The sequence below is a fragment of the Oncorhynchus masou genome, chromosome 31 (assembly GCF_036934945.1).
Source record: "Oncorhynchus masou masou isolate Uvic2021 chromosome 31, UVic_Omas_1.1, whole genome shotgun sequence".
In the NCBI taxonomy this organism is placed as follows: Eukaryota; Metazoa; Chordata; class Actinopteri; order Salmoniformes; family Salmonidae; genus Oncorhynchus; species Oncorhynchus masou.
This window is the reverse complement of record NC_088242.1, coordinates 101,004,331-101,017,081: the sequence shown is the minus strand read 5'-3', so window position 1 is coordinate 101,017,081 and position 12,751 is coordinate 101,004,331. Positions and strand designations below refer to the sequence as shown.

Below are 12,751 nucleotides of genomic sequence, written 5' to 3'. Positions count from 1 at the left end.
CAGTTTCCTTGATGTTCTGATTTTGTGTGAGGATAATGTTCTATACACTGATCTTTACAGGAAACCAACTGATCGTAACAGTTTGTTGAGGGCTGATAGCTGTAATCCGCTTCCCTTGAAAAACACTTAGCCCTACAGCCAATTCTGTCTAATCAAAATAATTAGAAAAAAACAGTCAGATTTCTACATAAATATGGCTGAGTTGCAAAGAAAATTCTGTGAGAGGGGGTACAAAAATGATCAGATTAATACTGCCATTGAGAAAATCCAACACATAAACTACTGCAGCATAAATACCGGAGGCTGAGACAGGAGGGGTCAGGAGACACTGTGGCCCCATCCGATGACATCCCCGGACAGGGCCAAACAGGAAGGATATAACCCCACCCACTTTGCCAAAGAACAGCCCCCACACCACTAGAGGGATATCCTCAACCACCAACTTACCATCCTGAGACAAGGCAGAGTATAGCCCACAAGCCTATGGCTTGGAGGTAGAAGCTGTTAAGGAGCCTTTTGGACCTAGACTTGGCGCTCCGGTACCGGTAGCAGAGAGAACAGTCTGACTTGGGTGACTGGAGTCTCAGACAATTTTTGGGGCCTTCCTCTGACACCGCCTAGTATGGATGGCAGGAAGCTTGGCTCCAGTGATGTGCTGGGCTGTACACACTACCCTCTGTAGCACCTTACGGTCAGATGCCGGGCAGTTACCATACCAAGCGGTGATGCAACCGGTCAGGATGCTCTCAATGGTGCAGCTGTAGAACCTTTTGAGGATCTGGGGACCCATGCCAAATCATTTCAGTCTCCTGAGGGGGAAACGCTGTTGTTGTGCCCTCTTAACGACTGTCTTGGTGTGTTTGGCGATGTGGACCCCAAGAAACTTGAAACTCTCGACCCTCTCCACTACAGCCCCATCGATGTTAATAGGGGCGTGTTCGGCCCTCCTTTTCCTGTAGTCCACGATCATCTCCTTTGTCTTGATCACGTTGAGGGAGAGGTTGTTGTCCTGGCACCACACTGCCAGTTCTCTGACCACCTCCCTATAGGCTGTCTCATCGTTGTCGGTGATCAGGCCTACCACCTTTGTGTCGTCAGCAAACTTAATCATGGTGTTGGAGTCGTGCTTTGCCATGCAGTCGTGGGGGAACAGGAAGTACAGGAGGGGACAAAGCACGCACCCCTGAGGGGCCCCTGTGTTGAGGATCAGCGTGGGATTGCGCATTAAAAACCTCTCTGACACGTCAGGGTCCACTCATTCAGACTGGTTTTACTCCCTCATTTATGAGAATACAAGCCTGAAACAATTTCTAAAGACTGTTGACATCTAGTGGAAGGCATAGGAAATGCAAATTGAGTCCTAAGTCAATGGATACTGTAATGGCATCGAATAGAAAACTTCAAACCTCCCCAAAAAATGATTTTTCTCAGGTTTTCGCCTACCAAATCACTTCTGTTATACTCACAGACACTATTTTAACAGTTTTGGAAACTTTAGTGTTTTCTATCCAAATCTACCAGTTGTATGCATATCATATCTTCTGGACCCGGGTAGCAGGCCGTTTAATTTGGGCATGCTTTTCATCCAAAATTTCAAATGCTGCCCCCTACTCTAGAGAAGTTAAGCCATACACTCCACAGAGCTGGGCTTTACAGAAGAGTGGCCAGAAAAAAGCTATTGCTTAAAGAAAAAAATAAGCAAACCCAACTCCTCTCATCACCCTGAGAACACCATCCCCAAAGTGAAGCATGGTGAAGCATGGTGGTGGCAGCATCATGCTGTGGGGATGTTTTTCATCGGCAGGGACTGGGAAACTGGTCAGAATTGAAGGAATGATGGATGGAGCTAAATACAGGGAAATTCTTGAGGAGAAACCTGTTCAGTCTTCCAGAGATTTGAGACTGGGACGGAGGTTCACCTTCCAGCAGGACAATGACCCTAAGCATACTGCCAAAGCAACACTTGAGTGGTTTAACATTGAAATGTCTTGGAATGGCCTAGTCAAAGCCCAGACCTCAATCCAATTGAGAATCTGTGGTATGACTTAAAGATTGCTGTACAACAAAAATCATGTTTTCTTTTGTCTTATTTCTTGTTTGTTAAACAAGAAAATATATTTCTTCAAGGTGGTAGGCATGTTGTGTAAATCAAATGAAACAAACCCCCCAGAAATCTATTTTAATTCCAGGTTGTAAATCAACAAAATAGGAAAAATACTTTCGCAAGTAGGTCCAGTGATGGGGGAGTGGCTATCCTCATCTGCAGGACAGTTTGAAGAGGTGTGATCAAACTCGCTCGGGGTGGGGGAGAATCAGCAAGAGAAAGATTCTCCTGCCGTGCTCTCTAGGTGGGGGAGAATCACCAAGAGAAAGCTTCTCCTGCCGTGCTCTCTGGGTGGGGGGAGAATCACCAAGAGAAAGCTTCTCCTGCCGTGCTCTCTGGGTGGGGGAGAATCACCAAGAGAAAGCTTCTCCTGCCGTGCTCTCTCTTTGATTCTGTGGAAGTCCTTTTGGAAATGTATAAAGCTGCCATGCACAACCACTGTTCCATTGTTGTACAGGTTAACAGAGGGTGTCTGTCTCAGGGTCCTCGTTTTACACTATTCTGATGTTCCACCCTCCACCAATACCCTCTCTCTTAAAAGAGGGGTAGTTGGCTCGTATAGCTATGTGCCATGCCCAGGGATTGTCCGTGTTAAGGGTTAGGTTGCTTACGTTCCCATTTTTGTAGCAGTCAGCATCAAGCGTCTCTGGATTTTCCATGAGGAGCTTCTCATTGTACTCTTTCCGTTCCTTATTTTTTATATCCAAGGGGTACTGTACTGTGGTGACCTCTGTACCGAAGGAAGCCATGGAGCAGGGTGCCAAAGAGGCCTCTGCATTTGAGTGGGGGAGGAACTCTGCTGCCATTGTTGGGCTCAGGGGCTTCACACCTCTCACTTCACTGCTAATTAATGTTGCAGCCGGGTCTGTTCTGTCCTAGCAAGCTTGGTAGCCTTTTACTTAGCATTCAGTCTTTATAAAGTTAAATAGCTACAGATTATTGTAATGTTATTTTCCTTCTAGGCTTTCGAAGTAGCTTGACTAACATTACTTACTCAGTTCCAAGTTGGATGATATTTTCGTGTTTCTGTTGTGCTTCTTTTGATGGTTGTTGGTTTGTCAGGAAGTAAGCTGGATAGTCCTTTGCAGTAAGAATTCTTGGTAATAAAAATCCTTACAAAATCAGGTTAAAGGTTTCAAGTTTTGATTTGGAGTGAAATGTTGTGGAGGGCCGTATGCTGTATGTCCTTGTTAAAAAAATATATATATATATATATAAAAAAAAAACATCAAGTTTATGCAACCCCAAATCTATCTTTTTGTAAAAACTTGCTGAACAATTCAGGAGCTCATCTGCTCATTTACCTCTCTTTCTCAAATCCTCTCTCTGCAGAACCGTGAGCCCCTGATGATTTCTCCTCAGTTCATCAAATCTCTCCCTCTTTTTTTCTCCCCTCTCCCCCTCTTCTCGTTACCTCTCTCGCTCTGCTCTTCTCCCTCTTTCGTCTCCCTCTCTTTCCTCTCTTCAGAACGGTGAGCGCTATGATGATTTGTCCTCAGTTCAAGTCTCCCTCTTTCTCCTCTCTTCTCTCAATTCCTCCTGCCTCGCTCTTCTCGCTCTCTTTCCCTCCGCTCTCTTCTCGCCGTCTCCCTCCCTCAATTCATCATGTCTTCTCTCTCCAGAACCGCGACCCCCTGATGCCTTCTCCTCAGTTCATCAAGTCCTACTTCAGCTCCTTCACTGATGACATTATCTCCCAACCGCTCCAGAAGGGTGAGAAGAAGGACGAGGACAAGGACAACGAGGGCGAGGCCGCAGAGGTCACAGAAAGGTCAGAGGTCACACTGTGGTATCACTTCCTGTCCTGTATGTTGCTCTGGATAAATAAAAAACTACATTTTCGTTCCAAATGGTACACTATTCCCTATAAACGCAGCCATAGTGTCTGTACCAGGTTTCAACACACTGAATTAGTGACTGTACCAGGGTTCAACACACTGAATTAGTGTCTGTACCAGGCTTCAACACACTGAATTAGTGTCTGTACCAGGGTTCAACACACTGAATTAGCGTCTGTACCAGGGTTCAACACACTGAATTAGCGTCTGTACCAGGGTTCAACACACTGAATTAGCGTCTGTACCAGGGTTCAACACACTGAATTCGCGTCTGTACCAGGGTTCAACACACTGAATTAATGTCTGTACCAGGGTTCAACACACTGAATTAATGTCTGTACCAGGGTTCAACACACTGAATTAGTGACTGTACCAGGGTTCAACATAGCTTTGGTTATCTGAAGGCCAAGCAGTACATTAACCCCGTCCTTAACCTCTAACCTGTCCATAGTTCTGGTTATCTGAAGGCCAAGCAGTACATGGAGGAGGAGAACTATGATAAGATCATCAGTGAGTGCACTAAGGAGGTGGAGTCTGGGGGCCGGTACACTGCTGAGGCCCTGTTGCTACGGGCAACCTTCTACCTCCTGATTGGCAACGCCACCGGCGCCCAGCCCGATCTGGACCGGGTCATCAACATGGAGGACGCCAACGTCAAGGTAGTGGAAATGAGCTGGTGTCCAGTAGCTCAGCTCCTCCTCTCAGTTAGTCGCTATGAGCAGCTCCCCAATCCTCTCGTTTAGTCCTCTGTTCGTCGCTATTAGCAGCTCAGCCCCTCCTCCTCTCGGTTAGTTGGTATTAGTAGCTCAGCTCCTCCTCCTCTCAGTTAGTTGCTATTAGCAGCTCAGCCCCTCTCGGTTAGTTGCTAATAGCAGCTCAGCCTCTCTTGGTTAGTCGCTATTAGCAGCTCCCTCTCTCGGTTAGTCGCAAATAGCAGCTCCGCCTCTCTCGATTAGTCGCTATTAGCAGCTCAGTCCCTTTCGGTTAGTCGCTATTAGAAGCTCAGCCTCTCTTGGTTAGACGCAAATTAGCAGCTCCCCCTCTTGGTTAGTCGCTATTAGCAGCTCAACCCCTCCTCTCAGTTAGTCGCTATTAGCAGCTCCTCCTTTCAGTTAGTCGCTATTAGCAGCTCCCCCTCTCAGTTAGTCGTTATTCGCAGCTCAACCCCTCCTCTCAGTTCGTTGCTATTAGCAGCTCAGCCCCTTTCGGTTTGTCACTATTAGCAGCTCCCCCTCTCGGGTAGTCGCTATTAGCAGCTCCTCCTTTCAGTTAGTCGCTATTAGCAGCTCCCCCTCTCAGTTAGTCGTTATTCGCAGCTCAACCCCTCCTCTCAGTTCGTTGCTATTAGCAGCTCAGCCCCTTTCGGTTTGTCACTATTAGCAGCTCCCCCTCTCGGGTAGTCGCTATTAGCAGCTCCCCCTCCATTCGGTTTGCCGCTATTAGCAGCTCAGCTCCCCCTCTCGTTTAGACGCTATTAGCAGCTCCTCATCTCGGTTTATCGCTATTAACAGCACCCCCTCTCAGTTCGTCGCTATTAGCAGCTCCCCCTCCATTCGGTTTGTCGCTATTAGCAGCTCATCTCCCCCTCTCGTTTAGACGCTATTAGCAGCTCCTCACAGCTCCCCCTCTCGGGTAGTCGCTATTAGCAGCTCCTCCTCTTGATTAATCACTATTAGCAGCTCAGCCCCCCCTCTTCTCAGTTAGTTGCAATAAGCAGCTTAGCTCCTCCACCTCTCGGTTATTCACTATTAGCAGCTCCCCCTCCTCTCGGTTAGTCGCCATTAGTAGCTCAGCTGCTCCTCTCGGTTAGTCGCTATTAGCAGCTCAGCTCCTCCTCTCGGTTAGTCGCTATTGGCAGCTCAGCCCCTCTTCCTCTCGGTTAGTCGCTATTAGTAGCTCCCCTCCTCTCGGTTAGTCACTATTAGCAGCTCAGCTCCTCCTCCTCTCGGTTAGTCGCTATTAGCAGCTCAGCTCCCCCTCTTGTTTAGACGCTATTAGCAACTCCCCCTCTCAGTTAGTCGCTATTAGCAGCTCCCCCTCCTCTCGGTTAGTCGCCATTAGTAGCTCAGCTGCTCCTCTCGGTTCGTCTCTATTAGTAGCTCAGCTTCCCCTCTCGGTTAGTTGCTATTAGTAGCTCCCCCTCTCTCGGTTAGTCGCAAATAGCAGCTCCGCCTCTCTCGGTTAGTTGCTATTAGCAGCTCAGCTCCTCCTCTCGGTTAGTTGCTATTAGCAGCTCAGCTCCTCCTCTCGGTTAGTCACTATTAGCAGCTCCTCATCTCGGTTAGTCACTATTAACAGCTCCTCCTCCTCTCAGTTAGTCACTATTAACAGCTCCTCCTCCTCTCGGTTAGTCACTATTAGCATCTCTGCTCCTCCTCTCGGTTTGTCGCTATTAGTATGATGGTATGGCTGTCAACACATTGTTCCAAACAAGAATGAGTCTACTTTCAACTTTGCTTCTTAATATAGTCATTCCATTTCTAGGATTCCATAGCAAGCAGCTCTTCTTTCTCTTAGTCCTGCGAGCTGAGGGCCAATGCTCTGACTAAAACCCTGTGTTTGTCCTGTCTCTGTCCTGGTACTGCAGCTCAGGGCCAATGCTCTGACTGAAACCCTGTGTTTGTCCTGTCTCTGTCCTGGTACTGCAGCTCAGGGCCAATGCTCTGACTGAAACCCTGTGTTTGTCCTGTCTCTGTCCTGGTACTGCAGCTCAGGGCCAATGCTCTGATCAAGCGTGGCAGTATGTACATGCAGCAGCAGCAGCCTATGATGTCAACACAGGACTTCAACATGGCCGCTGAGATCGACACGCGCAACGCAGATGTCTACCACCACCGGGGACAGGTAGGGCAGTCTCTGTCACTATCCCTTATGTCCCTGCCCAAATGGCACCCTATTCCCTATTTAGTGCACTACTTTTGACCAGCGCCCATAGGCCTCTAAATTAGGAATGGGGTGAATAGGATGCCCTTTGGGGCTAACTTGCAAGTAAACAGTAAGATGCATTAAGTCACATCATTGCCATTGGTTTACACTAACAGACCGAAGTGTTTCCCCTTCAGTTGAAGATCCTTCTGGACCAGGTAGAGGAGGCCGTCCGAGATTTTGATGAGTGCATCCTGCTCAGACCTGACTCTGCTCTGGCACAGGCTCAGAAAGGCTTCGCCCTGGTGAGTATGGATCATGGTGAGTACTGACTGTAGGTTTAGTGCTCACTAATATAATGGATATCTGTTATAAACATGAATCTGATCAGTTTCTCTGTCCTCTAGTGTAGGTTTGGGATGTGTTGGAGTGTTCATGTTAAAAGGTTCATCCTACTGGCTATGCCTGCTGTAAAGACGTGCTCTTGTGAATGGACTGTCTTATCCACTTTATACAGCCTAGCTGAGACTAATATGCTGTTAATGAACTGGGAGAAAGTTAGTTAGTCAGCGCTCTAAGGTTGGTGCCGTATGCAGCATTCTAAATGTGTGTTAACCAGCTAGTCTGTGTGTCCAGTACAGGCAGGCATACACTGGCAACAGCCAGTCCCAGGTGCAGACGGCCATGGACGGCTTTGAGGACATCGTCAGGAGGTTCCCTAAGTGTGCTGAAGGATACGCTCTGTATGCACAGGTAGGGGTGCACTCTGTCATTAACATTGTCTCACCTGTCAGGTACGCTGTCAACACCGTCTCTCTGAGGTGGTGTGGTATATTGCCAGTATACCATGGCTAAGGGCTGTTCTTATGCACGACGCAGTGCCTGTATACAGTGCCTTGCGAAAGTATTCGGCCCCCTTGAACTTTGCGACCTTTTGCCACATTTCAGGCTTCAAACATAAAGATATAAAACTGTATTTTTTTGTGAAGAATCAACAACAAGTGGGACACAATCATGAAGTGGAACGACATTTATTGGATATTTCAAACTTTTTTAACAAATCACAAACTGAAAAATTGGGCGTGCAAAATTATTCAGCCCCTTTACTTTCAGTGCAGCAAACTCTCCCCAGAAGTTCAGTGAGGATCTCTGAATGATCCAATGTTGACCTAATGATGATAAATACAATCCACCTGTGTGTAATCAAGTCTCCGTATAAATGCACCTGCACTGTGATAGTCTCAGAGGTCCGTTAAAAGCGCAGAGAGCATCATGAAGAACAAGGAACACTCCAGGCAGGTCCGAGATACTGTTGTGAAGAAGTTTAAAGCCGGATTTGGATACAAAAAGATTTCCCAAGCTTTAAACATCCCAAGGAGCACTGTGCAAGCGATAATATTGAAATGGAAGGAGTATCAGACCACTGCAAATCTACCAAGACCTGGCCGTCCCTCTAAACTTTCAGCTCATACAAGGAGAAGACTGATCAGAGATGCAGCCAAGAGGCCCATGATCACTCTGGATGAACTGCAGAGATCTACAGCTGAGGTGGGAGACTCTGTCCATAGGACAACAATCAGTCGTATATTGCACAAATCTGGCCTTTATGGAAGAGTGGCAAGAAGAAAGCCATTTCTTAAAGATATCCATAAAAAGTGTTGTTTAAAGTTTGCCACAAGCCACCTGGGAGACACCAAACATGTGGAAGAAGGTGCTCTGGTCAGATGAAACCAAAATTGAACTTTTTGGCAACAATGCAAAACGTTATGTTTGGCGTAAAAGCAACACAGCGCATCACCCTGAACACACCATACCCACTGTCAAACATGGTGGTGGCAGCATCATGGTTTGGGCCTGCTTTTCTTCAGCAGGGACAGGGAAGATGGTTAAAATTGATGGGAAGATGGATGGAGCCAAATACAGGACCATTCTGGAAGAAAACCTGATGGAGTCTGCAAAAGACCTGAGACTGGGACGGAGATTTGTCTTCCAACAAGACAATGATCCAAAACATAAAGCAAAATCTACAATGGAATGGTTCAAAAATAAACATATCCAGGTGTTAGAATGGCCAAGTCAAAGTCCAGACCTGAATCCAATCGAGAATCTGTGGAAAGAACTGAAAACTGCTGTTCACAAATGCTCTCCATCCAACCTCACTGAGCTCGAGCTGTTTTGCAAGAAGGAATGGGAAAAAATGTCAGTCTCTCAATGTGCAAAACTGATAGAGACATACCCCAAGCAACTTACAGCTGTAATCGCAGCAAAAGGTGGCGCTACAAAGTATTAATTTAAGGGGGCTGAATAATTTTGCACGCCCATTTTTTCCGTTTTTGATTTGTTAAAAAAGTTTGAAATATCCAATAAATGTCGTTCCACTTCATGATTGTGTCCCACTTGTTGTTGATTTTTCACAAAAAAATACAGTTTTATATCTTTATGTTTGAAGCCTGAAATGTGGCAAAAGGTCGCAAAGTTCAAGGGGGCCGAATACTTTCGCAAGGCACTGTATATCCCTTAGCCGTGGAATATTGGCTATATATCACATGCACCCTTATTGCTTTTATAAACTGGTTACCAACTTAATTAGATCAGTAAAAATACTTGTTTTGTCATACCTCTGATATACCATGGCTTTCAGCCAATCAGCATTCATTGCTGGAACCACCCAGGTTCTAGTAATAAATCACATCTTATCTGCAGTAGATTATGGCTGCTTGAAAAACTTCTTGTTTAACAGAACTTCAAATCTCTTCTGACAATTTGAGTTGTTTTATTAAGTAAAATGTGTCCTAAAATGTACTTGAGTATGTGAATCATCCTGAAACATCTCCCCTGTGTTATTCAGGCATTGACTGACCAGCAGCAGTTTGGCAAGGCAGATCAGATGTACAACAAGTGTATTGACCTGGAGCCAGACAACGCCACAACATACGTCCACAAGGGGTGAGTTAAGAGGGGCGTCTCTGAGATGAAGTGGATGGGAGGGGCGTCCCTGGTCCCCGAGATGAGGTGGATGGGAGGGGTGGCCCTGGTCCCCGAGATGAGGTGGATGGGAGGGGTGTCCCTGAGATGAGGTGGATGGGAGGGGCGTCCCCGAGATGAGGTGGATGGGAGGGGCGTCCCCGAGATGAGGTGGATGGGAGGGGCGTCCCCGAGATGAGGTGGATGGGAGGGGCGTCCCTGAGAGGCATCCTTGGTGCCTAATTTTATTAACTTTGTTTAATAATGCCGCAAAACATGTGTGTGCCCGTTTTCACGCAAAAGTTGGCATTTATAAAAATTGAACTTGACATGAGGATTGGCTTATCCTCCCGGAAACTGTAGACCATGCGTACGCACAGTTTCGTGCACGCAGATATGTAGTGCTAGATTTACGCAATAGTTATAAATGAGGCCCCTGGTGTGATGAGGTTGTGAGGGGAAGTGGCCGGCAGATCAGGAGTAATGTTTTAGTGATAGTCCAATAAGTTGCTAATTCCTGTGTGTGTGTCAGGTTGTTGCAGCTCCAGTGGAAGCAGGACTTGGACCTGGGCCTGGACCTCATCAGCAAGGCCATTGAGATCGACAACAAATGTGACTTTGCCTATGAAACCATGGGCACTATTGAGGTTCAGAGGTTAGTTCAATACTTTTTCAAATATTTCCCGGTAATAACTTTAGTTTCGTTAAGAAGGCATTAAATAACATATTGGTACGTTTATAAATGTTTTTACATTAACAACAAATATATAAAAAAAATAGTCCTACTTTCCAACCCAGTGTACAAAAAAATACTAACTTTATACACAGGGGTATATACATTTAAAATGTATAAGGTTCACAGGCATTTAAGGTTTTGCTTTACTTTATATATTTTTTGTATTTATGCAGCATGAAAAAAAAAGCCATTTAGTTCAGTTTTAAAATGACTCTTGGCTTTTCTGTAGCCCAGTTGCATTTATAGTATGTATCAAATTATTACCTTACATAATAATAATACAGAGATGAATTATGGGACAGGGTCAGGGGCATCCAGAATATATTGGATTAGGGGCATCCAGAACATCTTGGATTAGGGGCATCCAGGACATCTTGGATTAGGGGCATCCAGGACATCTTGGATTAGGGGCATCCAGGACATCTTGGATTAGGGGCATCCAGGACATCTTGGATTAGGGGCATCCAGAATATATTGGATTAGGGGCATCCAGAATATATTGGATTAGGGGCATCCAGAACATCTTGGATTAGGGGCATCCAGAACATATTGCATCAATTAAATTCACGGCCATCCAGAATATCTTGGATAGGTCAGGGGCATCCAGAACATCTTGGATAGGTCAGGGGCATCCAGTACATATCCAGACACATACATAAAATGTAATCTCATAAAATACATAAGACACATGTAAAAACTATATCTAGGGTGTGTTCGTAAATTTAATCTGGAGTGCCAGAGTGCGCTCTGGGTGTTCGTAAATATAGAGTGTTGTCAGATTGTCCGTTCAGAAATTCAGGGAATTTCGCTCTCGGAGCATTCAGAGCGCCCACACTAGACCCTCTGGCCGAGGAGTAGGGTTGATCCAAGCTTTATGACCTCACAGCTGTAGTCAAGCACCCAAACTAACTGGCCAACGTTGGCTAGCTTGCTAGCTACTTCCAGACACAAATGAGAGGACACCTCACAGATCATTTTACTCACCATAGCAGAGCTGGTTAGGCTGTTTTCATTTTTTCCAGAGCGTTGGTGACTGTAACTGCTGCTGGAAACAATTGAATTACTATTTTTTGCCAATGTTTACTGACACTTAAATAAACTTCCCTCTCATTTCAGGGGAAACCTGGAAAAAGCGATAGACATGTTCAACAAGGCCATCAACCTGGCCAAGTCAGAGATGGAGATGGCCCACCTCTACTCACTGTGTGATGCAGCCTACGCCCAGACTGAGGTAGCCAGGAAGTACGGGCTGAAGCCACCCACGCTGTAACTCTCCACACAGACCTGTATAGAGTTCTAATGGACTGTTCATTTGCTACTATATATGTTTCTATTCTTCTTGTTCTCTAACAAATATTCCTGTCCAGACACCTCCATATCCTCGAGATAACGTAACATTATCATTGAATGGCAAATTTAAATGCAGGATTAAAATGTTAGTCAAATGTGTGTGTGTAATGATGGATGTCTGTGTTTGGTGTAATGCTGCAGCTGATATGACAATGTGTGGGATAAGCGAGTCCAGGGGAAGTTGGGGTCCTAAAGTGTTGTTTATTTTGGGGGATTGCCTGTTTTTCTTTTTTATATATTCTGTACAGCATGTGAGATTTCTCTTTCTAAGTACATGTTAATGCTCGTGCTGAAATACTGTTTCTGAAACTATCTGGCCATTTTGGAAAGGCTAGACTGAATAAGAATGAACATTTAGAGCTAAAATGACAGCTTTAATTCAGCAATTCTCAAAATGTACCGCTTCTATTTTTATGTGGTTGTTTTCCCAGCTGCTTGTAGATTCCGAAAAAGTCAGAAGGGACAATTATTTTAATATTTTTTTCAGGCTCAGTCAACTTTTATTTTGCAGGGGGCAGGTATGCCATCATACAGTGCCTACAGAGAGTATTCACACCCAGTGGTGTGTATTCATGGATGCCAAGGGAAGCCAGGCTTCCCCAAAAAAATTGACCAATAAAAAAAACAAAATTATTTATTTTGCCTCTGTGTTATATAATTTTCCTTCAATTCGAAAGCATCCGAGTGAGCGAAACAGCTGTCTCTGTGTATAGGCCATGTATTTGATGCCATCTGGTCCAAACGAGTATGACGTTGTTGCGTTGAAGGCAAGGGAAGCCAGAGATCGTTTGACCTCCCTTGATAAAAAAGTATACCAAATTAGCCAGTTTAGCGTTGAGCTCAACTGTGAAAAGTCCTGGCGCACCATAAAAAAAGTGTTCAACGGACATTGAG

General features: G+C 45.5%; 1 protein-coding gene across 1 annotated transcript in view; it reads left to right on the top strand.

The window, feature by feature from the left end:
• The window catches only part of LOC135524827 (mitochondrial import receptor subunit TOM70-like), a 30,043-nt gene extending 17,553 nt beyond the window's left edge, over positions 1-12,490 (top strand). The window contains exons 5-12 of the mRNA XM_064952683.1: positions 3,727-3,875; positions 4,394-4,601; positions 6,652-6,786; positions 7,005-7,112; positions 7,444-7,560; positions 9,656-9,753; positions 10,304-10,426; positions 11,624-12,490. Of these exons, the coding sequence (XP_064808755.1) occupies positions 3,727-3,875; positions 4,394-4,601; positions 6,652-6,786; positions 7,005-7,112; positions 7,444-7,560; positions 9,656-9,753; positions 10,304-10,426; positions 11,624-11,777 (1,092 nt within the window). The 3' untranslated portion in view covers positions 11,778-12,490. The remainder of the gene's footprint in view (positions 1-3,726; positions 3,876-4,393; positions 4,602-6,651; positions 6,787-7,004; positions 7,113-7,443; positions 7,561-9,655; positions 9,754-10,303; positions 10,427-11,623) is intronic.
• The last annotated feature ends 261 nt before the right edge of the window (positions 12,491-12,751 follow it).